We start from the raw sequence: 27,508 nt of genomic DNA on the forward strand, positions 1-27,508 counted from the left end.
CCAGTTCCCATATACAGTCAGTGTTCAAGACTGATGTCATCAATGTTGTCATTATTTTATGCAAACATTTCATTCATTTATGTTAATGGGAAAATACATGCCCTTTGTTTAGTATTTTTTAATTATTTATTAAATGCATTCCAAACAAAAACAAAAAACTACAGTAATTTATCAAAATATATCAATAGTATTGTTATTTTGAATGGTTTGTTGCCTTGCCTTTGCCTATTTTTTAAATTGTATTTTTCTATATGCGCATTTATAATGTTTGTGTAAAAAAAAACAAGTTGGTGCTCATTACCACCATCATACTTTCCCTCCCAAAGAAACCAAAATAGCCTATAGCCTTTTCCCATCCCATTTCCCATCTTCTTCCAGAAGAGGCCGGTTTCATCCATCATTCATTCATCCAGATGATAATTATTTTCCATGTCAATCTTTTTCCCGCCGCTCTGAGTCAGCTGACGCCATTTCTCCATGCAGGGACAGAAACTTTGGCGATTCAGGAACCGGTGGAACCAGCACTTTCTTGCTGTTGAATCTTCTTTAGCAGGCGACGAGGAAGCCGATGGGCTGGCCTGCTCTTCATCTCCGTTTCCCCCCTCAGATGCAAAAGTCTCATACAAGCATCTGGAGCTGTCTGAGCTCTTGTGACTAAAATAAAAATCTGCGAATACGTGAAACTGCGAATATTGAAACGCGAATAAGCGGAAGAAGACTGCATTTCCAAAATGACTCTATAGATTGTAGATAATCGTAACATTTCAAGGAAAACATATCGGTATCAATATTAGCCCTGTAATTACTTGGTTTCAGATAGATATCCAAGTTCCCAGTACTGCCTACCCATACTAATAAAAATATCAATCTGAAGTTCAAACGTTAAACTGAAATGACGTTGAAGTGAGGTCATTATTAGACGCCAAAATAGTGGACATAGTTTGTAGGTCATGTAGACTTTCAGAATTGGTTTTCGACAGACAGACAGACTTTAGACTGAATCTGCTCGTCGTTATGACGTTTGATGTTTACTGGGAATTGTGAGTTCCTGTTAATCCAAGCCAGTTTGGTTGAGCGAAAGCTCAGCAAAGGTCGTTCTTGTCCTGCTTTCACAGAAGCTGAATTCGCACATAAAATACTAACAAAATATGATGAATCAATGTCAAATTTTAAAATGATCATCCTAGAGCAAATATCACTGACAATTGGTCACAAAGGCTTTGCAGTCTTCCTTGTGAAACCCTGACATTTCCAGCTTCTCGTCTCTAATCCTATGTAGAAATCTTTGATCCCTGGAGGTGGATCAGGGGGTTTTAGAGTCTGGATCCCTTTGATCCAAAGTTTGGAAATGCCAAACCTCAACCTGTAAAGCTCCTTGAGGATTTCCTTCATGGAGTTTTACAGTCAAGTCTGAGACACTTGTCTCTGAAGATGTGTGACATTTTTTCGTCTCTGTTCCTGCAGGACAACCAGCATCCAACTCCACCCCGCGTGTCTCCTCCTCTCCAGTGGGAGGATGTGGACTCCGAGGAGCAGCAGCTCAGGCAGAAGCTTCACCAGATGACAGACAACATCAGCGATCATAGCCTCACATCCGATGACGAAGAGTCTTTTCGGCCGCTCTCTTCACCAGAGGTGCCAGCATGGAGAAGCCCACAAGGAGATGGCAAGCCGTCCAGAACGCCAACCAGATCCTCATCCAGAACCAGCACTGTCAACTCCAAGCCAGAGGAGGAGCAGACAGCTGCCCACAAGGTAGAGGCCTCTGCAGCGGAACAACACTCCCCTGCGATTAGCAGGAACTACACAGGCGTGCTTTGCAGAACAGACGACACATCCGCTGTAAGCATCTGGTCTGCTACTTAGTCTGCGCTTCTCCTGCTCCTTCAGACCATGAAGGATCCAACTGCTTATCGTTTACAACCAGCTTGATCCCATATTCTACAGACCCTGATGGGACAAAGTCCTTTTTTCATGTGCCAGTGTTAAATAGTTCTTATGGATGCAGTTCCAGTTCCTCCTGACTGTTGGGAGCTGTTTTAAAGGAAGAGCAGGAGGGCCTGCAGCACATGGTGACCTCATTTATGAACCCAAATTTAGGTTAGGAGTAGAAGTACTTGGTGTTTGGATGGCGTGTTTTTTCCTTTCATAGGTTTTTCCTTTAGTGTTTTAAAAAGGTTTTCCACACCAAAGCCTGCAGAACTGCTTGAAGGAGCTCATGTCGGCTGTCTTTCTTCCTCACCTGCAAACACATCTGCACGGTTCTGACCTGAAAGAGCACAAAAGAACCAGCAGCTGACGATTAAATTAAACAAAGAACCTTTGATGAAACTGTAAGATTGTAGTGTTTTAAACAGCCAGGAAACATCTGAGCTGATCAGGAAGCTGTTTCCATCTGTGAGCAGCAAAGCAGCTGAAAGCAGCTTCATCTGGTTTGGGTTCTGACCCGGTTTGTTTGTCACAGATCTAGACCTGTGGTTCCAAAACCCAAAGGTGTTTGGATCCCACACAATCAAGTGATTTATAAAGCGGCTGCAGCTTTAGTGATGTGGTCAGTTCTTCTGGTTCTGGTCCAAACTATGGCAGCAGAGTTCTGAATGATCAGCAGCTTCCAGAAGACGGTTACATTTAAAAAAAAGAGAATAAACCTATTGTAAGATCCAAAATGTGTGAAACTGTGTCCCAATGTTTTTAGTTTTTTTTTTTGGTTTTGCAGCTCTGCTATTCTACAGACAGTGATGAGAAGAGGGAGCCCCCCCTGCAGGATATGTTAGTGTCCAGCTTCACGGGCTCCACAGCTTTGCTGGTGGAGCTGGAGGACAAGGTGGCTCAGGCTGCCGCAAGCGTCCAGAGCGCCAAGACTGAGGTCAGTAGACCGCCGGCCTTCAGTAAAGCAAGACGCTTGTTCTTTTTCACTTGGGTCCAAACCCGGTTCTCCTTCTGTCCCAAGGTTTCTTCCATTGAGAACCGGATTGCTGCCCTGAATGCCACAGGCGTACCTGTGGATAAACGTAAAAGGGTGAGCACCTCCGTTTCAGAGTCAGGGCAGCTTGAGTTTACCTGAAACACTTTGTATGAAAAAGCTGGTTATTCAGGGAGGCTGGAGTCATCTCTGCATGTCTGCATGGTTCTCTGGTGTTTCTGTCTATGAGATCTGAGTTTGATGTCATAGTTCCTTGTGCTGATGTCTTTGCTGCCTCTGTCTGTCTGCGTCGCCTGAAATGTTCCATGCAGTCAGGAACCCCGATCCAGGCCAGAAGGCTCTCCCACAACCTCCCCACAAGTAAGGGTGCGTTTTTTTCTAAACCTGATTGTTCAGCGTGTCACAAGCGACTCACAATCGTAACCTTGTTAGACTTTTCTCTTGAAGGTTTGAGCATAGATTTATTTTATCATACATTTACAGTTATGTGTATCAGAGTTGTGAACCACCTAAATAACAGAAGCTTGTTCAGCTTTCAACACAGCATCACGTGTCATCACATTTGAATTCTTACTCTAGCCATTTGGTTTTTGGACTGCTATATTTCTTGTTTGGCTGCTCAATCAATTTTCCTCCAGGGATCAGTAAAGTCCTATCTTATCTTATCCCCCCAACACACACCTACACCCACCCCCAGATCCTCTCATTTTTAGTGCAAAAGGACAAAAGGTTCAACCAGGCCCTCTCTAATCCTGGGAGCCCACAACCCAGCCTTCCCTCACCATGCTGCTTCCTCCACCGTGCTGCAGGGTTCTGGTCCTCAGAAAGCCTCTCTACTGCACAAGCAACCCACATGTCTTTCATTCATAAATATCCTGGATGAAATGTTAAGTTAGATGCAAGTAGTCCTTCTGGGTTCTCTCTTCTTAGGGTTTTTTCTTCTTAAGTCATTTCTCTTTTACTTCTTCTTGTCTTTGTGTGTTTTATTATGAGGGGCTTATTTATTTGTTTTTTGCATCCTTCTTTGTTTTTATGTACAGCACCTTTTCTTAACATTTAAGGTGCTATAGAGATCAAATTAATTTGATTTAAGTTTTAGTCTTAAACTATAACACGTTAATATTTATTTTTTAAATGTTTAACTATTTGATTCCATCATTGAGGGAGTTCAGTCCTTCAGTGATGAGATGAGACGATGTTGAACTGACAATTAACCCGTTCACGCCATATGTGGCTATTACGCAACATACCGTTTAATCCAGGACTCCACCTCAGTAAGCAGACATGGTTGGTGCAGAAAAAAGCAGAATGATGAATGTTTCTGCCAGACGAATACATCAGATTAAGAGAGCAGGTCCTGAAATATCATTACTAAATACTCAGCACATATTTGAAGGTGCCGGTGTCTCTGGAGTCCCACCAAGGTGTAGGATCCTCCAGAGGACTGCAGTATACATTAACCTTGTATTCGACCACCCCTAAACAAAAGCCGTGGCTGCAGTGGGCCCAGACATACATGGAGACTCGCTTTCAAACAGTCCTGTTCACTGATGAACCTGGATGGTTCAGATGTGGGGCATTGTGTGTAGTGTGTGGTGTGTGGTGTGTGTGCAGTGGCTGGTTGGTAGATGGCCACACATTCACACACTGATGGCTGCTCTGCTGCCGAACACTGGTGCCTACCTGTAACTACCAGAGGCACTGGGGGGTTCAGTGTCATGCCCAAGGACACTTCAACACATGGGCGGGCAAGACGGGAACCAAACCTGCAATCTTCCAGTCAGAGATCAACGGGCCTGCCACTGCACCACGTGCCCTCCCATGTGTGAAAAGGCACATGTGAAGGGGATGATAAAAAACAAACTTGTCTTTTCATAACTGCACTGTAAGGGAGGGGGGGTAAAACAGAAGAGGTGTGGGGGGATGGGGGGGGTGTAGATTGGAGGCAGAGGAAGTGCAGACCGGCATGGATTTACCATGACAAAACCAAAATGAGAGCAGAGTTTGTCCCACAGTCCCAGTCACTAAACTTAGAAATGATTTCATGAAGTCTCCCTGATTGTTAATTATTTGTCATGGAAAGGCCCGCCTTGGGTTTCACCTCTTATCTTCCCTGTAGGTCCTCCCCTTCCTAAGGTCTCTTGTCACAGGTGTTCAGCGTTTGTAATCATGTGTTCTCTATTTAGACTGTGGCTGTTTTGTGTTCTGTGTCGGAGCATCTGCTTTTTGTGCTTCAGTTCAGTTGTGGTTTGAGCTGCTGGCATTAAAGCCTTTCGAGTGAGTACTGGACTTGTGTCGTTTCTTCCTGCTCCTGGGTTTTCTCCCCTTGGTCCCTCCGTCACATTATTTTTCTGTTTCATCTCTGAGATCAATCATTTCTGCTTTCAGTGAGCATGTAGTGGTTTAAAACTCTTCCCAACTAAAGCCAATCCCAGTAAATGCCTCCACTCTGACTTGAGCTAAAAAGTAATAAATAAAACTTTTGGCTGCGAGCTCAAACATTTCAACCCCCCCTCAGAGTGAACATCTCAGATTTCAGCAGTCTGTCGATCCGGTCTTCAGTGAACCTATGAAGGAAATTGAGGACAGGAACACGTTGATCTGAAGAGTTTAAGCCGTCTGCTTCGGGCTTCTTGCCAGTAAAGAAGCGATTCTGTAGCATAATTAAAAATAAAAGTCAAAACCAGAAATGCTTTTTCATTTTCTACTTTAACACCGATTATTCTGTCACTTAATTAAATGATAATGAAAATGGTATTTGACATTGTGTAGCAAAATTCATTTAGAAATGTCTAATTTGACAATTAAAATGGATTAACAGAAATACTTTTTCATTTTCAAAATGTAACTGCATCAAATGACTCAAAATTAAAAGGAAAAATCAATACTTCAAAATGCTTTTTCATTTCTACTTAAAAACCGCTTATTCTGTGTCATAGTTATAATGAAAATGCAAAGAGGGGATTGCATTTTCATTATAACATCCACCCTGCGAACATTGTTGCATTATTCAATTCGAATAAGCATTTCCAGAGGGGAGGCGGGGCGATGACATCACTGCTCTCCGTGTGTCCGGCTGCTAACAGACATGCTAGGAGTAGTGAACCGCACTGCACCGCGGTTCGTCGAAACTTTCCCCAGAATAGCTTTGTCTTCGGACCGGCAGCCGGATCGCCCAAGGCGGAAGTGCTGCTACGCAGACCTGAGAAACTAAACCATCACATGAATTTGTGTTTCCAGTGGTGTCCATTCAAAATAAAGGCTGATGTTATCCCCACATATTTACATCCAAGATGCTTCATTGCAGCATTTTCATTATCATTTTAATTAAGTGACAGAATAAGCGGTGTTGACGTAGAAAAGGAAAAAGCATTTTGAAGGAATACTTTCCTCTTTAATTTTGAGTCATTTGATGCAGCTTGATTTTGAAAATGAAAAGCATTTCTGGTTTTGACTTTTATTTTTAATTATGCTACAGAATTGCTTCCATATACCAAAGAACCTGATATCACAACAGATTTTTCTTCAGGATTTTAGACCATCCAGAAAATCTGAGAATGTTTAAAATCTCTCTTGAACGTCTCATCCTGATGAGATGTTTATTGATTCCTCAGCTCTTCCTTTTTGAATGAAGAAGGCTAAACTTTGTTTAGTGTCCTGGTCAGGATGCTAATTCCAAAAACCCAGAACAACATTCCTGCTGGGGGGAATAGCTACTGTTGATGTCGGGACTTGATTGACAGAACGTGTTTTGGGTTTTTTCAAACTGTACCTTTTCAAGTTGGTCATAAACCCAATCTAAGCAAGGAAATGTTAGAGATGACTGCTCCTCCTCCAGCCAATAGTCTCTGGCCTTTCTGTGTGTCTGCAGAAAGCGGTAATGATGCCGGGCTGATGAGGAGGAGGCTGAGCGTCATGTGATTCTGGACCGCCGCTCGCATCGCTGCTGGATCCTCCCTGCAGTCTGAGCTGTGGAGTTCAACCTTTTCTTTACAGGAGGACACCTTTCCACTACTTTTAGTGAACTTTGCATAAAAATATTCCACATAATATCCATACTATATATCCTAAGCGTGATACATTACATTCTCTTTAGTCTTGAAACTTCTCATTCCAGTGTACAAGCACTGCTTAACAAATGGGGTTGGGGTTTTTTCTGCTGTGGTCATTTTATGTTGAAATGAATGGAAGGCGACTTATTTGTGTAAAAAGAAGATAGTGCTTAGATGGTGAACTGACCTGGCTTCATTTATGTTCTTTATCAAAGCGGCCAGACGTCCTGCAGGAACTGCAGACGCTTCCTGCTGCTCCTCACTGTCACAGTCCAGGTTCTTCAAAAAAGGTCTTTAAAAAGGGTTACTACCAAAATGCAGGACCAGCTGAGATGGTTTTAACTTGACATACGATGAAAAGCAAATCAACTGAAACAATATCTAATCTTACAAAGAACACAGATGACATCACTGATTTTTAATTGGAGACAATTAACCCTTTTTTCACAAAATGAGCTCAATTCAAATGTAACACTGCTTTGGTATGAAAACGTTATTATCCACACTGGCTAAAGATTTCTGCTCCTTTTTAGAATAAAATAGTTCATTGTGCCTTTTTTTGAAATCGTAAAAATACACGTGCAGTTTGTGAGACTTGTGAAGCAGCACTAATGCACAGCCAAGTAAACCTTTATATTACACTTATGCAGCAGTAACTGGAAAACAATAGAGACTTTATGTTAAACCTTTGTTAAAGAAAGAAACAAGAAAATCTATGTGTGTGGTATATCTGTAATAAACCAATATTGCTCTGTTTTGTTGTTCATCAGTAAAAACGTTCACTGTGTTGGCGTGTTCACAATAACACTCTACTGTTTGCAACTTATAGCAAAGAACCTCTCAAAATCACTTTGATATTAGGAAGCACAACCAGCATTAATCTATATAAGTGTTTTGGATTATAATGCCCACTGTGGTTTTTTAAAAAAAACATTACAGCTTTTAAGTGCACCTTATAGTGCGGAAAATACGATGATTGACAATCTAAAACTTTCTTCATAAATTAGTACTGACGTCCATCCATCCATCCATTCATCCATCCATCCATCCATCCATCCATCCAACCATCCATCCATCCATCCATTCATCTTTGGAACGTAATGTTAGCAATTCCTTACAGTCACTTAGCAACCTGTAAGAAAATTTTGATCTGAGAAATGTATAAATTCATATCTTCCTTTCCCTAAGGGGACATAAAGGTTTTTTTCTAAAGGTAGCGGTGAGATGACGGGACCTGCGTTCTGCAGATCTGTTATGGGCCGTAGAAAAAACTATTCTGTCTCATGGAACCAGACAGTCCTGAGATGTTGCAGCAGAAGCTGACGTGCCATCAAGTGATGATGAATGTTTGAATGGGAAAAGGAGTCAAGGAGAAGTGACGGGACGATGAGGAGAGTCAGAACAGAACCTGGAAGTAAGGCGCTCACAGAGAACAAGGAGACCCCCATAGTATGTGAAAGACTTCATATTGTGATATACTTTTTTATTTTGTTTTGTCATTTTATTCAAATGAAATGAAACGCACACAAACTTGGACGCAGTTGCGACATTGCTGCATTGTATCCTGTAAAGTTAGTCTTTTTTTTAATTCAAATTCTAAGTTGTTAAGGTGGCTTTATTAACAGGCTTCCATTGTGGGAGTGGGTGTTTTCAGTTTAAGGGGGGGGAAAGATGTTGCATAGCCACAGAAGCTGTTGCCTTTCAGCCCCACAGGGGGGCAGCAACAACAGTTTGGTCACTCAGATGCCAGCATTGAAGGGCAGAGACGTCTCCTGTGAGTCTGCCAATAAAGACTGCCAATGAAGAATAATCAAGGATAATGTGTCATCAGTCGCACTTGATCACAGCAGCACAAATGTGGAGGTGGACCAGGCCACTGAAGTGGTAAGCCGTGCCACTGAGTTGTTCAGGTTCAGTAGATGATTGCTCAGATAACAAAGGTTGCTGCAACTGTAGCCACAACAGCTGTAATGGCTTCCTGTTATTCCTCTACTAGGGGACTTGGAATCAACAGCTGAGGTGCAGAACATACTTCAAAATCCTGCAGTATCAACAGATAAAGCATCCCCTAGTGTGGCTAATAGTTAATGAAATGGTGATAGTCCAGTAGTTCTGTGAGCAGAAGATACTGGCTCCACTTGGTTGGATAAAAGGATCAATTCTTCTCTTTCCTGGGACAAATTTTACTCATTTATTTTTACATGAAAAGAGTGGTGTGTCAAACTGTTAAAAAATCTAAAATTAAAAATAAAAGAAATATATAATTAGGATTCGGCGCCCCCTCCAGCAGATGGCGCCCTAGGCAGCCGCCTGTGCCCTAACCCTGACCCTGATGATATCCCTCGCCATAGAGAAGTATGGCAAGCAAATTCCACGGCAAAAATCCTGACTCACAACTTTGAAATGTCATTGATTGTTTTTTTAATATTTGCTGAATTACACAAAACACATTTCTTTTAGACATTATTCAATCAAAACATCAGGAAAACTTTCCATATTCCTTTTTTTTTTACTTGTCCTGTCCAACAGCTGAGTGAGAAGATCAGAGCTCAAGGCCTCTTGTGTTGGATGTATATGTGTTGGATATAATTTACATTTTCAACAGGGTTTATAAATCTTCAGACAAACAGAGTATATTTGCATAAACCACTTTTGTATTTCAGGCTAAGCTTTATTTATAGTTACTATATTTATATGCATTCCTTGTTGGACCGGACAAAAAAAGAGAGAGAGAGAGAGAGATATTAGGATGCTAGAGATGGGGGTTAGGGGTTAAGACGGGGGAGACAGAGGGGGTGAGGGGGAAATCGATAAAACAGAGTCATAACATAAGAGTGTCATAAATAAAATGCACAGCTTAGTCCTCACATACACACACCCACAAACTATTTACGGGTTTTAAGTACCTTCATCTCAGAAGACTTCTGCACACAGACAGCTACACACACGCTAAGGAATAAGTAATGTTCTGTATCTGCAGCGAGACTGAAGTAGAACAGGAACTTGGAATTGTCCTTAACATTTAAATTCGTTTTAATCTGCCTCTCCCCCTTAGTATGATCTATGTTATTATATATTTTATATTGACTTTAATGTTTTGTAATGATTTTTTAATCAATTGTTATTTTAAATTATTTTAATTGATCACTCAACTACAAAAACCCATCAGGACACATGTCCCATAATGCATTGTTTTGTAGTCAATCGGGCAGCTTTCAGTCAGTGCAGTGCTAAATTTCCAGCTGTGTTCGCGTAGGTTGGCGCCTTGCTCCGCCCCTTTCTCGTGATATTTTTGTGATGATTGACAGGTGATGTTGGAGCAAAAACAAAAATACGTCTCACACCTGGTGATCTGTGCACATTTCGTCCACCTGGGTGATCTCAAACACGCTTATTGTGCATCTTGGCTGCACATTTTTGGTGTCGCCAACGTGAATTTCCATCCGTTTTTGAGCCTTTCTCTGATCTCAGGTATCTGTATCGATTGTTCTGATATCCAGTGAACAGCCCCAGTTATTTTACAAACCACAGTTTGAATTCAACTATTAAAATATAGGAGTGGCTGACCGGCTGCTCTACAATACCAGGGTTTAAATGTGCAAAAAGTCATAAAGAAAATCCAAAAATGGTTTCTGAATTTTGTTTCTCCTTTACTGATTTGTGGTTTAAAGAGTAAACTTAAAAAAAAAAAAAATTCAACACAGACTCAAAATTGGGAGCACATACTCTCTGACTTTTCAACCTTAAATTTCAATAAGGATAAGTCCAGTCCAGATTTTCTGACAATCATCTTTAATCACACTGAGGGTCTCAGTTTGAGAGGAAGTGCTGCCAAGTGTCCATAAGTAAGAAGAAGACAAGAGAAACCGTGTTCAGAAGAACCATTGATGGAGGTTACAGAACTGTAGAATTGGAGTCTTCTTTAGTGTTTAACAGTTATAATTCAATAGTGTTAACTGAACTGTGTTAATAAGAACATTTAAATTAGAAAACAGTAGATATAGAAGACTAAATAAACAGAAATGTATTACTGATTTATTTACTTATTGATTTATTTGTTTACGTATTTTATTTTATTGATTTAGAGTTTTATCAGTAAATTATCAGTTTTCTACAGAAATCAGTTAATATAGTATATATATATAGATATATAGTATTGTTAATAGCATAGTATACGTTCCATACAGATGTATTGGCTCTCAGACACTCACAAGTTGCGCGTGTGTGTGTGCGTTGAAGTTGTGGCCCTCCTTCAGCTAGACCCCGCCTTCAGTGGCCCCCGCTTTGGGCTCAACGCCCATATTTAATGCAATAAAACATTATTTTAGAGGCACAGTATTGAACGTGCTAGAACCCTGTTTGGAAGTGCGTTTTCTGCACACCATTTTTAAAACGTGCGTAAAAAAAAAACAGTGTTAATGTTTTTTTTTAATATAATTACCGGTCTTTTTGCACTTTTCCTGTTGATTTACGAAAGCTTTGCTTACCATACAAATCCGTTTTGGCGGGGTTTTTCCCAGGTGATTAATGATATCTTTCGCTTGCTGTACTCTACCTGTGCACACGCAGTGTGCCGGAACCGTGTGCGCGCGCGCGCGCAACTCACGCGCCGTCACAGAAACAGGAAGAGAGCTAAACACGGATGTGCGATGACCCACGCTGCGCGCGCGTAGCCACGGCCACGGTGTTTCATTGTACAGGACTTTACGGACACGCGAGAGCCACCGCCGTGCGTGGAAGGAGCACCGGCCGTGAGACCGTGAGACATGGGGACCCGAGGGACCGGCCGGAGGAGATCCATGAAGAAGGAGAAGACCACCGGGGAGGAGGAAGCTCTGACGCTCGTGTCGGCGCAGGTTCGGCGAGGGGGGGCAGACTTTTCACTTTTGCGGTAAAAGTTGTTTGAAGAGATGACAGACAGTAGAACTTCCGTTCGGGTCCGTGGAACCTTTCCACAGATCCAGTCTTTTGGGTCAGGGATGCTCGGAGCCTCTGGGGTCCTTCAGGGTTTTGGTCCATCTGGTTCAGGATTCTAGTCAGGACAAAAGCGTCTCAGAGTCGGACAGGATCGACTGGTTCCTGCCTGATGATCAGCAGATAGATAAGCTTCCTGATAGCCCGCGTTTCCATGTGGCCGTGGGCCAAATGTGTCCTTTTCTAACCCGCTTTAACGGAACCAGTTCCAACCTCCTTTCCAGTCCTCAGTTCTGCAGTGACTGAGTGAGATCAGGGTTTCAGGTGGGATCAAGGTCTAATTCTGGCACCAAGGCGTTGAATTCTGTTTCTATATCTCCTCTGGTCTTTGGATGGGTCCAGGTTTTCATCCATCCACAGCAGAAAAAGCAGAAAAGTTCTGCAGAACTTTTGCTGCCTTCACACTGATGCTGTCCCAGTGACTGCCACCAATAAAGAAGGAAGGGGCGTCGGTTTGAAAGAGTCATCGTGACAAAAACAGACAAATGAAACGATCAGGCAGATTACTGACAATAACAACACAGAACAAACTAAACCTCTCATTGAACCAGAAAACTATTGAGTCAGTGTTTGGGGCTTCTGGTATGAAAGTGTCTTAATGGTGGATGCTGTCAATCCAGCGCTAATGTATTCCACATCAAAACCGGGAATCAAAACCTCAAATCAGCCAGTAAAAATGCAGAAATTGAGAACCAAAACCCTGTAATCCCTAAACGAGATGTTGAGAAACCTTATAGGTTCTACAATAATGTACTTCTTGAAAAATATATTTGTTTAATCATAGTGGCAACTCTCGGACAATTACTCCCAGGTTTGACCTGATCGATCCTGGCACTGTTGTAAAAATCGACTATTTAATCCGTACAGGTCATGACATGAGCTGGAAACCGGCTAGCATTAAGCTAGCATTAATGCTAGCTTAATGCTGAGCTAACACAGGAGAACACTGTTTACCATGAATGGCTTGTCAACCAACGTCTTACTTTCTAAAATCTTTTTTCAGTAGCAGCTACTGGTGGAGCTCATCTGACCGTGCTGGCGTCCTCCGGTTACATAAAGTACCACCTTTGATGGTTTTTTAATATAGAAAAGATTTGAAAAACTTACAGTCTGTAACTGGTAGTGACGTAAGACTGAGTTATTCAGTAGCCAATGAGCTATTGGATGTCGGATGTCCTGCCTCCCCTCCCCTTGATTGATGTGTCACTGATTTGACCTGGTTTTAGAATCGCAACCACGAAAATAAAGCGCAACTCAAAAAAATACGCTTTCAGAATGGTGAGAAAACAAATCGGCAGCTGATAAATATGATTGTGCTTTGGGTTATATCTGTTGGTTGCAAATTATGGGTTTTGGGTCTCGATTTAAGCATTTTGATTAGCAGATTGGGGGTTTCGATGCATGGTTTTACGGTTTTGATACATTCGGCACTGAATGGAGACCATAAGAGTGGCCATCAATCCTATAGACCAGACAACTCTCACCAAAGCTCTGTAGGGCAAAGTTTTTAGTAACGGTCTTTTTTTCATGCTAATAAAAACCCAGCTGTCCCATTGTTCCATGTAGGAAATCTGCATTAACATTATTATATTCAGTACACATTAGGGCTGGGTTGAAAAAATCGATTAATCGATCTGAATCAATCCAATTTTAATAAATCAATAATTGATCCATAAAAGTACAGATTAATCTTTCAAGCCTTTCCTTTTCCGTTGACCAAACGCAAAGCAGCAGGAAAGCAAATCTCAGCTAGCTTAATGCTAACGTATAATTGAATTTCCCATAGGACGGCCAATGCTAACACTCGTTCGACCTAAGCATACATTGCTGACTAAATGAACAGTTTAATGTACTCACAGGCAGGAATTTTCCATAATTATTTAAAGGAAACATTTTTTAAACCGTAACCATTTGTGGTTTAAAGCACCATTTTTTGCTCAAATCTTTTAGAATAGAGAGTAATGCTACAGAGCTCTACCTAGTGGCCAAACTGAAACCCCCTTCAGGAGAGGCAGAACATTTATTTTAGTAACATTAGTTAGAGCCCCGCGCGGGACTATTTTCTTCATCCCGCCCGCACCCGCTGAATTTCTGACCGATCCCACCCGCTACCGCAACGTATGCGTTACACTCCCGCCCGCACCCGCAAAACTCAGAGAATTTATTCCCGCACAGTAATAGAGATGCATTGATTTTGTATCGTCTCCCGTCCCGCAGGAAAAAAACACGTATTTTTATTGATATTATTAAAGAGATTCATGTCCTCCTCCAGCCTCATCCTTTCATGCTTTCCTCTTTTGTGTAATGTGCAACGTAATTATTAAATATATTTTCCCAAATCCTGTTCGGTTGAAAGTGTGCGTGTGTGCGCGCGCAGACAGACGGCCTGAAGCGCGCTCTTAGTGAGAGGCGGGGCGGGGCGTTGGGTCCCGCGGGACCCAATCCCAATGCAGCCCTCTAACATGAGTCAGTTTAGAGCCTTTACAATGTGAATGATCTGCAGATTTCTGTTGGAACATTTCTGTTTGAGAAATCAGTAACACTGTATGGCGCCAACATTTGTTTATTATTTCACTTTTACAGTATGTGAACTGTTAAGATTAATATGAATATCTTCAAAACACACACATATATATATATATATATAGATTATAAATATATTTCTTTACAAATATGTCTAAATGTGTTAATAAATCGAATTGAATCAAGTGGATCAAAAGAATGTTGAAAGGATTCTGGAAATGATTGTAGATGCCCAGCCCTAGTGCACACCTTCAAACCTTTTTAGAGCTGTGAAGGGGGAAGGTGAAGCTGCAGGTGGAGGTGGGCCACCTCCACCTGCAGCTTTTTTCTTAAACAGCTATGTTTAATGAGAACACCAGTGCGTGTGTTGAACCTGAGAACATCCTTCCACAGATGGAACACTGAAGGGATCACCAAGAAATGTTTAATGACCAGGGCCAATGCAGCAAAAGGCTCCTTCAAAATCTGATCGGAACCACGTAGAAGGGGGGGGGGGGCTCCTGTTTTCTGCTCGACCGCTATAGGCTGTTGCAACGCCGTATTCTGTGCTGTGGAATTGATTGTACTTGGTATCATCATCGCAAGTTTTCCTCATATCGGGCAGCCCTACACAAAAAGACAAAGTCATTAGTATTCAGGAGGCTCTTTTGGTGTCTTGAAGTTTTATCATTTGGCCAAAAATGTTTTATTTAGTGTGTTGGTTCCATTTTAATCCATAAGTTTCAAGTACAGTTATTTTCTCCATGGATGGGCTTGTTTATTTAGCGATGAAGCCGTCCTTTCACGGTTTTCATTTTATGCAGATCCAATTGAGACTAAAAAAGATCATTAAATGACTCATTATGTATTTTTTCTGCTATGGTCCAAAGGTAAAGAAAAATACAGCTTGGCATGTTTGTATATCTGCATGTTGTGTTAGTGTGTACATATGTTTGTGTGTCTGCGTGCTGTGCGTCTGCGTGTTGTGTGTCTGTTTTTGTTTGTCTGCGTGTTGTTAGTGTGTATATATGTTTGTAAATCTGTGTGTTGTGTTAGTGTGTACATATGGTTGTGTGTCTGCGTGTCGTGCGTCTGCGTGTCGTGCGTCTGCGCGTCGTGTGTCTGCGCATCGCGTGTTTCTTGTCGTGTGTCTGCGTGTCGTGCGTCTACGTGTCGTGCGTCTGCATATCGTGCGTCTGCGTGTCGTGCGTCTGCGTGTCGTGTGTATGCGTGTCGTGTGTCCCTGTGTCTGTCTGCGCGTCGTGTGTCTGCGCATCGCGTGTTCCTTGTCGTGTGTCTGCGTGTCGTGCGTCTGCATATCGTGTTTCTTGTCGTGTGTCTGCGTGTCGTGCGTCTGCGTGTCGTGCGTCTGCATATCGTGCGTCTGCGTGTCGTGCATCTGCGCGTCGTGTGTCTGCGCATCGTGTTTCTTGTCGTGTGTCTGCATGTCGTGCGTCTGCGTGTCGTGCGTCTGCGTGTCGTGTGTCTGCGTGTCGTGTGTCCCTGTGTCTGTGTGTCTGCGCGTCGTGTGTCTGAATGTCATTTGTATGCGTGTCGTGTGTTGTGTGTCCGTGTGTCTGCATGTTGTGTGCTTCCTGCAGATGCTTCATCAGAGCAGACGTGGTCATAGCAATGCTCGCTCTCGTCTGCTCGGCGTTCTCCAGACGTCGCCGCGACGGGAGGAGCTGTAACCACACGCCTGCAGTTAGGGGAAGGAAACGCTCACACGTCCTCTCAGAAACGTCCTTTTAAGGAGAAGTGGCTGCTCTGCTCAGTGGAGCAACAGCAGATCTTAGTCATGCTAACGTGCACGCTACGCTCACATGTTCCTCTGACCTCCACTCTTTAAACTAACCTTTGTTTCCTGGCCGTTAGCTGCAGAGGATTTAGCGTTTCCGCTAGGGCACAGAGACATTGAGATGAGCTCTTAGAGTGAAGGATTGTGGGTATGTGGTGCAGACCACAGCCCTGAAAAATGATTGACAACACTACCATCCGTGGAAGACGCCTCCCACTGTTTCTCAGTGACCTGAGCTGCCCTCCAGTGGCATCATCGTGCTGCAACATGCTGATGGCTGTGCATGAGCGGGCGGCATCGAACCCTTGACCTGTCTGACTCCTGTCTGTCTTTTTCAGGCTGAAGCCAAACTGGCAGCAAAGAGAGCCGCCAGAGCTGAGGCCCGAGAGATCCGGCTGCAGGAGCTGGAGCGCCGGCAGAGAGAGGTACGCCGCTCACGTGCACGCAGGAAGCTCAACACTTATGGGCAGGAAGTGGATTCCAGAGGAAGGAAAAGCAGGAAGTTGATTGTTATAATCCAGAATATTCATAATAATGGGAATGTTCTTGTGATTGATGTCAATAAAGAAGGTTTTCACAGTAATTTGAAGCTTTAAGGCCTGTTCACACTGGGCCGAATTTCGCCGGCGATTTTCGCCGACGTTTAACGCCTCGTGACTAAACAAAGGGCACCAACGAGAGTGTGCACACCGACGCGAAAAAACGCCACGCGTTAAAGCGTCAAAAAAAGAAATCTACTCGACCAATGAGAATGGCGCTTTTGCACACGTGTCTGGAGCTTCTGAAGTTACAGTAAAACACAACTTGGGGGCGCTCAAACACAAAACTGCCTTGCTGAGCACACATACCAGTGAAGAAGATAGACGCCAAGTAGCGTCTACACAGCCGCGAAGAAATAATGACGGACATTCTAAAACATCCCCGAACCAAGCACCAGTTGGAGCTACTGATGCTTGAAATATTCATGTTTTCTTTGTTTGATTCTGACAAGCGTGTAAATACTTGCTCTCTTCTTCTGAGTGAAAAGCGAGTTTAAGAAGCGTAAAGTTGCGCAGCGCCACCTTGTGTACAGGAGTATTTCTGTTTTACATTAAGCGCCATCTAATGTCAGGGAATGAAATTGCATGTTCGCTCGGCTCATCGTCAGCGAAAATCGCCTGGGTGTGAACACAAAAAACGTGTTGAAAAACGCTGGCGAATAACGCCTGGGGAATATTCGTCCCGGTGTGTACGGGCCTTTATAGTGAATGGGGCTTTGGCAGCAGACCTGTCAGAAAGGGGGGGGGGGGGGGGGGGGGTCCTCACCACGATCTCAGGCAGAAGCGGCTTTTCCTAACACACGCACACGTGTGACTTTGTGGGTTGGCGCCCGTGCGGCCCTCTGGACCTCCTCAGGTGGTTTTTTGGTTCAGGCTGGTCTGTAGTTTGGGTCACAGAACTTCCAGCTGCTCCTGTTCCTGAAGTCTGAGGAGGAAGCCTGCAGCTGAAAGCAGGAGTCACTTCCACTTCCTTTCCTGTTGAAGCCCTGATGGCAGCAGATGCTCCTTAGTGGCCCCCAGGGGCCCAGGCGTCTGAAGAAGAGGCGCTCAGTGACATAAGGGGCTCCTTCTGTCTCTGCTGCTCTGACCTTTGGTTTGTCCCAACAGGTGGACGACGAGGATTATTCTGATGGGGTGAGTGATTCTCCCAATCTGACAACAGCATAATGCGTTTGCCGTGTTGACTCCGCCCACCTCTGTCCTCTGCTATTCTAACCAGGGATCTGGACCGCCTTTAACCCCAGCATCGCCATTGGATGGGACGTCCCACCCTCTTGGAGATGGAGACACGTGTGTGGACAATGGAAGTTCCTCTTCCTCTCAAAAAAACCCGGTAGGGTCCTTATTGACCCCAACACCCAAGGAGTATTTTGTTGTTTTTTTTGGTGCAGTCCAAAGAACTGTTTGGAAATACAGGAGCATGTTTAAAAAAAAAAAACGTTTCTTCTACACATCCCTTTAAAGTTATATTTATCTATTTACTGTAGGAAGAAAAAGATGAATGAAAGTAACCCGAAGGAGAGCAAACAGGTTGAGACTTTCTCCAGCCACGTTCCTACAACACCTTCAATTCTAAACCCAAATCCACTAAACATCCAACCTCAAGAAGTACTTCTATATCCACCCCCCCCCCCCCCCACATGAACATGTGCATCGACAGCTTTAACAACAGTAACAGCAGACTAAAACACTACTAAATCAACCTAAAGCATCAACTTTATCTACAAATATTACAGAAAAACTTTAGGAAAGTAATAAATATTGATTAGTATGAACTGATCTGTTGAGTCGATCCTGAGGACACATCAGACACAAAGCAGTGAAGTCTGTGGGGGACCTGCTGCTCGCGTTGTGGGTGTGGTCTGCTTTGTGACTCGCAGTCAGATTTTCAAAATATATTTTCAAATCATTTTAATACCATTTTTATGAAGTGTATTGGATTCAATTGAAAAAGTGAATGTTTTTTTTTAATTAAATGCAATATACTTCCATAAAGATTAAAGCCAGTGATAAACGCTAAGAGAATGAGTTGAATGCTATAAATCCTTCAACCATTGTTTTCCTGTTTCTCTTTCTTTATTTTAGTATCTTCCTCCATGTTTAACTGCTTAACTTCTACAATTGTTCATCTATTTCAACCATTCAACTATTCAAATGTTCAGCTCTTTCAGCTTTTTCCAGCTCTGACTTTTGGTCCTTCAAATCTTTGGACTTTCCCAGATATTCCAGGATTTCTGCCTCTATTGAAATAAATGGGGGATCCTTGGTGCAGAAGCTCGCTGGTTCGATACCCGGCTCTATACATATCTTTTTTTTTTTTTTTTAAATCTTAGTGTGGAAATTCCATGCAGCTCATGAATGCACCACCTGGCGTGACATATTTAACTATGAAATCTGGATAATAAAGTCAGATTAAATCTTCAAACCAAATTGGGATGGGTTTTTGTGTTAGCCAGGTTGGGGGGGGGGGGGGGGGGGTGCAGACACCTAAAAGTCATGGTTGTGAGTTTGAGCCCCCGTCAGAGATATTGAACACCGTCTCACCTGCCAAAGTGCAACTATTTTTCTCCCCGCCACATTGAAGTTTTCCCTCGTTTGGTTGGTTGTTTCTTCAGAGCCCTACAGCAGAATGAGTCACGTGTTGAGGGTTAACGCTAAAGCTACATGCAGCAGTCAATGTAAGTAAAGGTAGAGCCAAAGTCTTTGAAGCAAAGAAAAGAATAAAAAATCAACCATGACATCAATTAGCAACATGAAGGCTCAGTTTGTCATCCACCTAAAAAAAAAAAAGGTTGTTGACGTCGGTGTGGCAGGTAGCACTAGAAAACGTCCATCCATATGAGGACAAACCCTTTTCTTCATCTCATTTCTCCTCTTCTTCACATGGCTCTGATCTTTTCTTGTCCATCTCGCTGGTTTTTTGGGCATAAACTTCCCCATCAAAGGTGTTGACTAAACTAGTTTTCACCTTGGAGACCTCATCGTTTCGTGTTCCCTGTTTAGATTTGGCCAGATTCACACAAAAGTTGACAGAAAATGCATGAATTTTTATAGGCCTGCCTTTAATGAATGACTGATTTTTATTTTTAAATGTACCTTATGAAACTGATTTATCAAATAACCAATTACTTCAGCTGCTTTCAAAATAGAGTCTATAAGAAGGATAAAATCAATCTAGAGTTTTAAATTGTGACTCTGTGACAAGGCTCCAGGATTTGCTTCATGGTGGTGGTCTTCTCAAAAGTCACGCAATAAAGGGTTTTGTCTTTGTTCTGGTTATTGGGACCCAAAGCAAAAGCAGGAATGTTCTGCTACATAGCATAATTCTTTACACGAAGACAGTAAATGAAAAAACGTCTTTTTTGTCATTGCATGTGTTCAGACTCTGGTCAGTTCTTTCACACATAAGTCTTCTCTGCGTTAACTCTTCTTCTTGGTCCCTTCTTTCCTACAAACATCCACTGGTGGTTAGTGTTGATTTTTGTATCCGGTACTGGTGCTGGTTGACTGAAGGACGTTTGCTGTTCTCTAAGAACCCTTATGTGTCTGAATCAGGGCTTTCTGGCCGGGGTGGAGGAGAAATACCGCCAGGCCATGGTTTCCAACGCCCAACTGTATAATGAGAAGAACCAGCTGCTGTATGTGGTTGACGTTCTCAAAGACTCACTTCTGGAGCTGGAGGAGCTGCTGTCCGAGTCTCGGCGGGAATACGAGGACAAGGTCAAGGTGAGGGGTCGCATCAGCAGGAGGGAGCATGAATGTGCCTCGTCTGGGTTTCAGAACTGACAGCTTGAACTTCCAAGGGGAAGATTCCGACCGGCACCAGAGGTTCCAAGTTCAAATGGAGAACGTGTCGTCTATTTTAGAGGCACGTCACTTCCCACATTAGCAAAGCTAAAACTGTCTGTTTCACAATATTTACAAAGACCTGTGAAGGTTTTAAATCCAACAGGAAGTCTGCATTGATGTTTGATGTTTATCTATAGAAATCTCCTAAATAAATCAGAAAAAGGACTATCAAGTATTCCAAGTGCATTCCCCCAGTTATCCGATTGTTATGGGAGGCAATAGGGACAAATCAATCAGATGGTCTCCTTCTTGTCTTTCCTGTATAAGGCTAAAGGAAGGCCTGATGCTGTGTCCACACCACGTGACGCGTTCAAGAACTCGCATTTAGCATACGGTGTTCTCACTGCACTGTCGCTACATGATGCTAGCGCATGTCTGCCACCTACAGTTGGAAGAGGCTTGGTGTGAAATGTGGTGAATCTTGCTCCAGGCTTTTTCTGTCGCCGCTCTATTTCGATATAGAAAAGACTTTGTGTGAAAGAAATTCGGCCGGGCGCAGACTGCAGTTTAGTCATTTCTCCGTCATGATCAATTTTCAAACAGTTGGTACTCCAACGATTAAGAAAGGAAACTACTCATACATCACTACCACATCTGAGTCCCTGATTGGTCAAAGGTCAAATGGGTTAACCTGCATTTTGAACATAGAGTCCATTGACTGTATCAGAGACCTGGACTGAGGGTGTGTGACGTCACCCACACAAAATGCTTCCGGCTCCAGTGAAATGAAGCCAATTCTACTGCAGTTTTTCCATGACACGAACGTTGCCATGTTGGAGCCAGACGACAGGGATTGGTCTGAGTTCTCTCAGTCAACGTTGCTATGGCAACTACTGTCACAATCAGGAGTAAGCTTGTTTGAAGTCCACACCCCTTCCACTGAATCTGTCAATCAAACATTTGAGATGGGGAGGGAGGGGCAGCGGGCACCACATGCTTTTACTGAAGCATTTGATTGATGAGTTTATAACTTAAATAACTTGCAATAAAGAAAAAAAGGATCATGAACCAATACTAAGAATTGGCAGAAGATGTTAACTAGATAGAGTGACTGAGTGACAGCTGCTTGTTTCTCTATAGACGTCTATGGGAGTTTGAAACTTCCTGTTTGGATCGCGTCAATGATAGAGACTGAAAATTGTTGTAGAAACTTGCTTAGCGATGTGTAAAAGCAAGTTTTGAACACGGAAGCCCGGAACGCACATTGACATGGCTTTTTTTGTGGTTGCTGGAATGCGCGTTGCTGAGGGAGGGGTGAACGTAGCCTGAGGGTGACAGGTAGCTGTCCATCTCCCACATCGTTGCTAAATGTTTGTGAGTGATGGTGAAAAGGAAAGAAACCTGTTTTTAAGCTGTTCTTCCCGCCATGCAGGAACACGAGCAGGAGAAGCAGGCGCATCGCCTCCTGCAGCTCCAGTTCTGTGAAATGAAAGAGGCTCTAAAGCAACACCAAGAGCTGCTAAATGTGAGTCCTGCTTCAGACGGCACGCCTTCTTCTTCAGGGTTTAGCCTCCAGCGCTCTCCTCAAAGCTCAGACATGTGCTAAACTTCCTGTTTGTGCTTCAGGAGCTGCAACAGCTGCGTAGCAAAGAAGCCGCTTCTGTCCTCGACATCTCTGACCGACACGACACGAAGGTTCAGGTGACGCCTCTCCACCTGGATGTAGCACTTTGTCAGGAACTGTGCTTTCATATTTTGGTCATCTTTGCAGAAATCTGCTTTGGTGACTTTTTATTCTCTTTTGCCTGATGGTGGCGCTGTTGTTTTAGGCTCAGGAGTTTGCAGAAGAAAACAGGCTGGAGTGCAACGAGCGAAGAGAAGACTTGCAAAAGGTGAAAGATGCTGTGATGGATGATTTGTTCTGGGAAGCAAAAGATTTTTCTTTATTTTAGGTCCAGATTTATTCTTTCATATTTGTGCCTTGTTGGTCAAAGCCTGCAAAGTTTAAGCGTTTTCTATCATTTCTTTAAGCTCAGTTGGAGTTCTGGTCCGGCATCAGGACTGAAGCTCTGAACAGAAAAACACTTAGATCTATTACAGTCAGGGGCAAAGAAGTATTTATTCAATTCAAATGAATTTTATTTCTATAGCTCAATATTACAACAATAGTCGTCTCAATGGGCTTCATACCAGCATATGTATAATAAAGATGAATCATGAAGAACATGACGTCCTATTTCTAAAGGGGCTGTGAAGATAAAGTCTAATGCAGGCGGCTGTTTTTGCAGGAACATGGAGAAACGTTGAAGCCCAGCTTGAACATCAATGCAGCTGCCGGTTCACCTGCAGCGGTCGGATCCGTGGATGTGGAGCAGGAAGCAGAGCGGCGTCCTGCAGACGGTGAGGGGTGCTGTTACCTAAAGCTTCTGCTTTTCTAGTTTCATCCTTTGAGGAAGCAACAAACCTATGGGAACACGGGGATAAACACAGTCCACCCGCCCATCACAAAAGAAGCTTTTCCAGAAGGATAGAAAATGAGGAAAGAGTTTCTCTGCTGCTCAAATCAGCCACAGATATCTGGCAAACAGGACTCAAATGAGCAAGCAGGTTCTCAGAAGCATAACGCTAAAAGATTACCTCCCACCTTTTCAGCCTTCTTCAGGAAGACTTTCTATCATTGTCGCTGCTTTGACCACGTTTATCTCTGTCAGTGTTTTTGGTAGCAGTTGTTGCAGGTTGGTTGGACGTTTGTTTCTGGAGGTTCTCCTCTCTGCTTTGTCCTCCTCCTGTCCACTCCGCCTCCTTCTCTTCTGGCATTAAAAGCATTCTTTGTTTAAATGTCGTTTGCACAGCAGAGACTGAGCTGAGGAGCAGCAGAGAAGATGATGTGGATCTGCAGCATCAGCAAGACAAACCCCAGAATGCAGAGGAGCCGCTGTGGAGCTCTGGAAGGCTTCAGGAGCAGGAATCTGCGCCGCCAGAGGAGCCAAACCTGTCTACCGAGGGAGACGGCAGTCTCGCTGTGGACTCGACTGTGGCCGTCTGCTCTTCTGCGGGGAGGGTTGGCTCCAGACCTCAAGAGGCCGTCACAAGTGAAGATGGAGATGTTCCTCCAACAGACGTTCCAAGCGTTGGGAACACGGGTGACACGGAAAAGGAAGAGACGAGCCAAATCCTTCAAGAGGAACAAAAACCCAAACAGCCCAACGTTGGAGAAGCCCTCCAGCCCTTCCCAACCGAACCAAACTCTGGACCGCAGCAGAATCCTCAGAACTCACAGCTGCTGGAAAAGGATGAAGGCGTGGAAGAGGCACCAAACATCCCCAAGTCTTCCACCAGCTCTGGGAAGAAAAAGAAGAAGAAGAGAGGCAAAAAAAAAGGAGGTAGCCATGACAACAAGAGCCAACAAAAAGCAGGAACAGGAAAAGAGGCGGGAGCAAACAAAGAAGAAGCCGACACCAAAGATGTCACAAACACCCTGAAGTCACAGTCTGAAGACGAGAAGGAATCTGGGCAAACCGATGCATCACTGATGATCGCGTCCAGATTTCCAAACCAAACTCTTCCTGAAGCCAGCGTGGATCGTGGTGAAGATGGGGAAGATGAGGAGGCTGCGGGAGGAGAAGCAGCAACTGCTACATTTCCACAGGATGAAGACAAAACTGAAGGACCGGCAAATGCAGGATCGCTGGCTGAAGGTGATACTCTCACAGACTCCACAACAGATCCCACGTCTGCTGACCCAGAAGACAACCCGACTCTAGAAACGGAGATGGTTAGAGAGGAGGAGCCTGCAGTCAGCTGTTCTGACCAAAAGGAGACCTCTGAGCTGAAGCCAGCCATAGAGGTCCCGGAAGCAGACGGTAAAAACAGCAGTGATTTGAGCCACACTGCTGAGGAATCTGAATCCACGAGCAGCACGCAGAGCTCAATCCTCCCGCCCAAGGACGATGGCGCTGAAGCTTCCTCCAGCTCAGAGCCCCGCCCCGACAAGAGCCCCGGTGTGACGGCTTCTGAGGAGGCTTTGGAGGGCGTGGGTGGGGGTGACTGTGAGGCCGAAAATGAAGGAGAAGGCATTTCACGCCGTGTCACATCCGACCCTCACGATGAGGATTCTGGACTTCCAGAACAGTCCCAAGAGCCCAAGCACACTGAAGGAGCTGGGAGAGATGGAGGCTCTGCTGAGCTGGACCCCCCCGCGCAGACAGAAGAGGCGTGTGCGTCCCCAGAGCCGGAGCGGCGTCCGAGCAGAACGTGTCATCACGTGGGAGCAGACGCCACGCCTGGAGGTGCTGAGGCGCTCGCTCTGGAGGCGGAAGACAAACCCAAACTGGAAAACGATCAACACCATCTACAACCCGAGTCCTCAGCCTCTCATTCAGTCGAGGAGCGGGCCAACGCCTGTGGGGGGGGGCCTGAAGAGGAGGATGGAGAAGACGAAGAAGGACGGCCTTTTGACTTTGACTACACAGAAGTGGAGTTGGCTGCTGTGCGTAATCCTTCCCAGGATCCAGAATGGGGAGAGACCAGTCAGGTAACCGCGGACGACGTCAACGAATCCAAGTTGAGCCAAAGTCAAGAGAAGAGACAGAAGGAGCCGTCTGAAAGCGACGGTTTTAGGGACACTCGGTCGGACTCTGTGGGTCAGGAAGAGCCCAACTCCTCACCTGCTAGTGAAAAAACACCAGAACCGTTTGAAGACACGAGTAGGAAGCAAAAGCATCAGACATATGAAGTCATAGAGGCTGCAGAGACGCAGCAGTTTCATGCTGCGAGCACCAAAGAGCTGACAGGAAGTGCCGACGGCGATGGTCACACGGCTTCATCAGCCACCGAGACGGACGTGGATCCCGTCAGGATGAAGGACGGAGACTTCCCAAAGCTCTCCGGGCAGGCGGGGGGCGGCAGTGAAGAGTCGCTGGAAGGGAAAGAGGCCAAGAAAAGCAGCAGGAAAGGCAAAGGCAAGAGCAAAGAGGAATGTAAGATGTCCTAGTCTGCTGCTGGAGGCCGTCTTCAGGTTATTGGACGTTAGTTTTTCTACTGTCATTCTTCTTTCCAGTCCCGTCAACAGCATGCAGGTTCTGCAGGTTCTGCCTGTCAGAGGCTTCGGTCCGGCTCGCCCTCAGTCTGTCGGGTGGAGGTTTCCTGCATCCTTGGCTTTCAATATTTATGGATCATCTCCACACGGACCACAGACATAAAACTGCACACCAGCTGGACCGCTGGATGCAACACTTCAACATTGAGGTGGACTTCTCTCCTGGATCCGTGCATTCACAGCAGTCCTTCCCCCGCTGCACAGATGAACAGGAAATATTGAGGAAAGAAGCTTTTTTTGTGATGGGTCAATATTTTGGCTGGGACTCGTGGTTGTGGCTCTCAGATCTGATGGCTGTCCTTCAGGAAAACTGCTTCTATGCTTTTATGCTAAAAAGGTCTCCGGATGCCTAGAATGTGTTTTTGTTGCACTGAATAAAAACTGGACAGGAAATAAAACTTGCGCAATTTTCTGTTTACAATAAAAGAGATGTCACTGAAAAGCACAAAGATGTGGTCACGTGTGATTTGTCTCATTTCTCACATGACAATGACAGCAGGGGAGTCACAACTGCCCCCCCCCCCCCCCCCCCCCCACACACACACACAGCTGAACTGCAGGCAAAAACTGGGCAAACCTGAGCGCCACACAGACATGGCCCAAATGAACAATCCAGGTTGTAGACTCTGTAGAACAAAAATGTTCATGCATCATTTTTTGGGGGGCTGAGTCTGGTGTTCAGTTTAGTCCCACTTGTTTGTTTCATTTAGTTCTTTTTTTTCAGTCGAGCCAAAATTACTTTAGACTTTGGAAATACTCTGTTTTGTACTTTTTATTCTTCTTTACAAAAAAAAAAACAAAGAAACACACAAAACTAAAATATCTTGCAAGAAAACCCACCTTTGTTTACGGACTAATTGTGAGCCGTGTGCAACTCCAGAATGGTAAAATGTCCGACCCTCCTGGAGGGACTGAGTTTCAGAGCCCGTTCTGTGTGTGGAGGCGAGCCCAACTATATTTAGCCGGTACCTCTCACCTTTTGCACGACCCTTCCCCCCAGAGAGGTGACCTTCCATGTCCCAAAAGCCCAGTTCCATGACTGGGGTTTGGGCCGCCGAGGCTCCCGCCTTTGACTGCCTACAGGTGGTGGGTACATGGAAGAGTGATCCAAGCAGGGCCAGTGGGAGGAGCCCCAACCCCAAGCCTGGCTCCAGAGTGGCCCCCCAGTGATACTAAGAGGTTACAGAATCTTTGTTTTTGCATCTTCTAAAGGGGTTTTGAACCGCTCTTTGTCTGGCTCCTCACTCAGGACCCGTCTGCCACGGGGGACCCTAGCAGGGGCAAAAGCCCCCAGACAGCTTAGCTCCTGGTATCACTCAGGCTCTCAAACCCCCCCACCACCACCACCACCACCACGTTAAGATGGTGGTTAACATAAAGTTCCTCCCAGGAAAGTCTATGCCAGGGTACTGGAGCAGTGAGTTTGACCGATGAACCACAGCTTCATGAGCAACGGTCTAGTTTCCATCCTGGTAGTGGGACGGTGGACCAGCTCTACACCGTCTTTAGGGTGCTGGAGGGTTTGTGGGCGTTCGCTTACCCAGTCCATGTGTTTTGTGAATTTGGAGAAGGCGTTCATCTGCGTCCTCCATGGTGTGCTGTAGAGGCTGCTCTGGGGTGTACGGGTCCAGGAAGCTGTCCGGTCTCTGCATGACCAGAGCAGGAGCTTGGTTCGTTTATCCAGCAGTAAGTCGGACCCGTTCCGGGTGCATGTTGAACTCCAGCAGGACTGCTCTTTATCACCGGTTCTGTTCAAAATATTCATGGACAGAATTTGTAGGAACAGCCTGGGGCATAAGGGGGCGTGGTTTCTGGAAGTGTGCAGTCGGATGT

At 44.6% G+C, this 27,508-nt stretch overlaps 2 protein-coding genes across 5 annotated transcripts in view; both read left to right on the forward strand.

The window, feature by feature from the left end:
* Positions 1-7,741, forward strand: part of LOC101161277 (melanophilin) — a 33,913-nt gene extending 26,172 nt beyond the window's left edge. Inside the window, exons 11-15 of one of the 2 annotated variants that reach the window (XM_004081384.4) lie at positions 1,465-1,755; positions 2,717-2,866; positions 2,951-3,019; positions 3,235-3,289; positions 6,795-7,741. In XM_004081384.4, coding sequence (XP_004081432.2) covers positions 1,465-1,755; positions 2,717-2,866; positions 2,951-3,019; positions 3,235-3,289; positions 6,795-6,844 — 615 coding nt within the window. In that variant the 3' untranslated portion in view covers positions 6,845-7,741. The remainder of the gene's footprint in view (positions 1-1,464; positions 1,756-2,716; positions 2,867-2,950; positions 3,020-3,234; positions 3,290-6,794) is intronic. The other variant, XM_023951102.1, reaches the window with a different exon arrangement.
* A 3,806-nt stretch (positions 7,742-11,547) lies between these two features.
* On the forward strand, positions 11,548-26,124 carry LOC101161519 (leucine-rich repeat flightless-interacting protein 1). 3 transcript variants are annotated; one of them, XM_011489183.3, is made up of 10 exons: positions 11,548-11,831; positions 16,588-16,674; positions 17,896-17,922; positions 18,008-18,121; positions 20,344-20,514; positions 22,010-22,102; positions 22,204-22,272; positions 22,407-22,469; positions 22,866-22,977; positions 23,430-26,124. In XM_011489183.3, the coding sequence occupies exons 1-10, from the start codon at positions 11,742-11,744 to the stop codon at positions 25,568-25,570; spliced, it is 2,967 nt and encodes a 988-aa protein (XP_011487485.1). In that variant the 5' UTR covers positions 11,548-11,741; the 3' UTR covers positions 25,571-26,124. The 3 variants fall into 3 exon arrangements, with proteins under 3 accessions (XP_011487485.1, XP_011487483.1, XP_011487484.1); XM_011489181.3 differs by having other exon boundaries at positions 11,549-11,831; positions 22,204-22,278; XM_011489182.3 differs by having other exon boundaries at positions 11,550-11,831; positions 22,204-22,278; positions 23,433-26,124.
* The last annotated feature ends 1,384 nt before the right edge of the window (positions 26,125-27,508 follow it).

This window comes from Oryzias latipes, chromosome 21 (genome assembly GCF_002234675.1).
Source record: "Oryzias latipes chromosome 21, ASM223467v1".
Lineage (NCBI taxonomy): Eukaryota > Metazoa > Chordata > Actinopteri > Beloniformes > Adrianichthyidae > Oryzias > Oryzias latipes.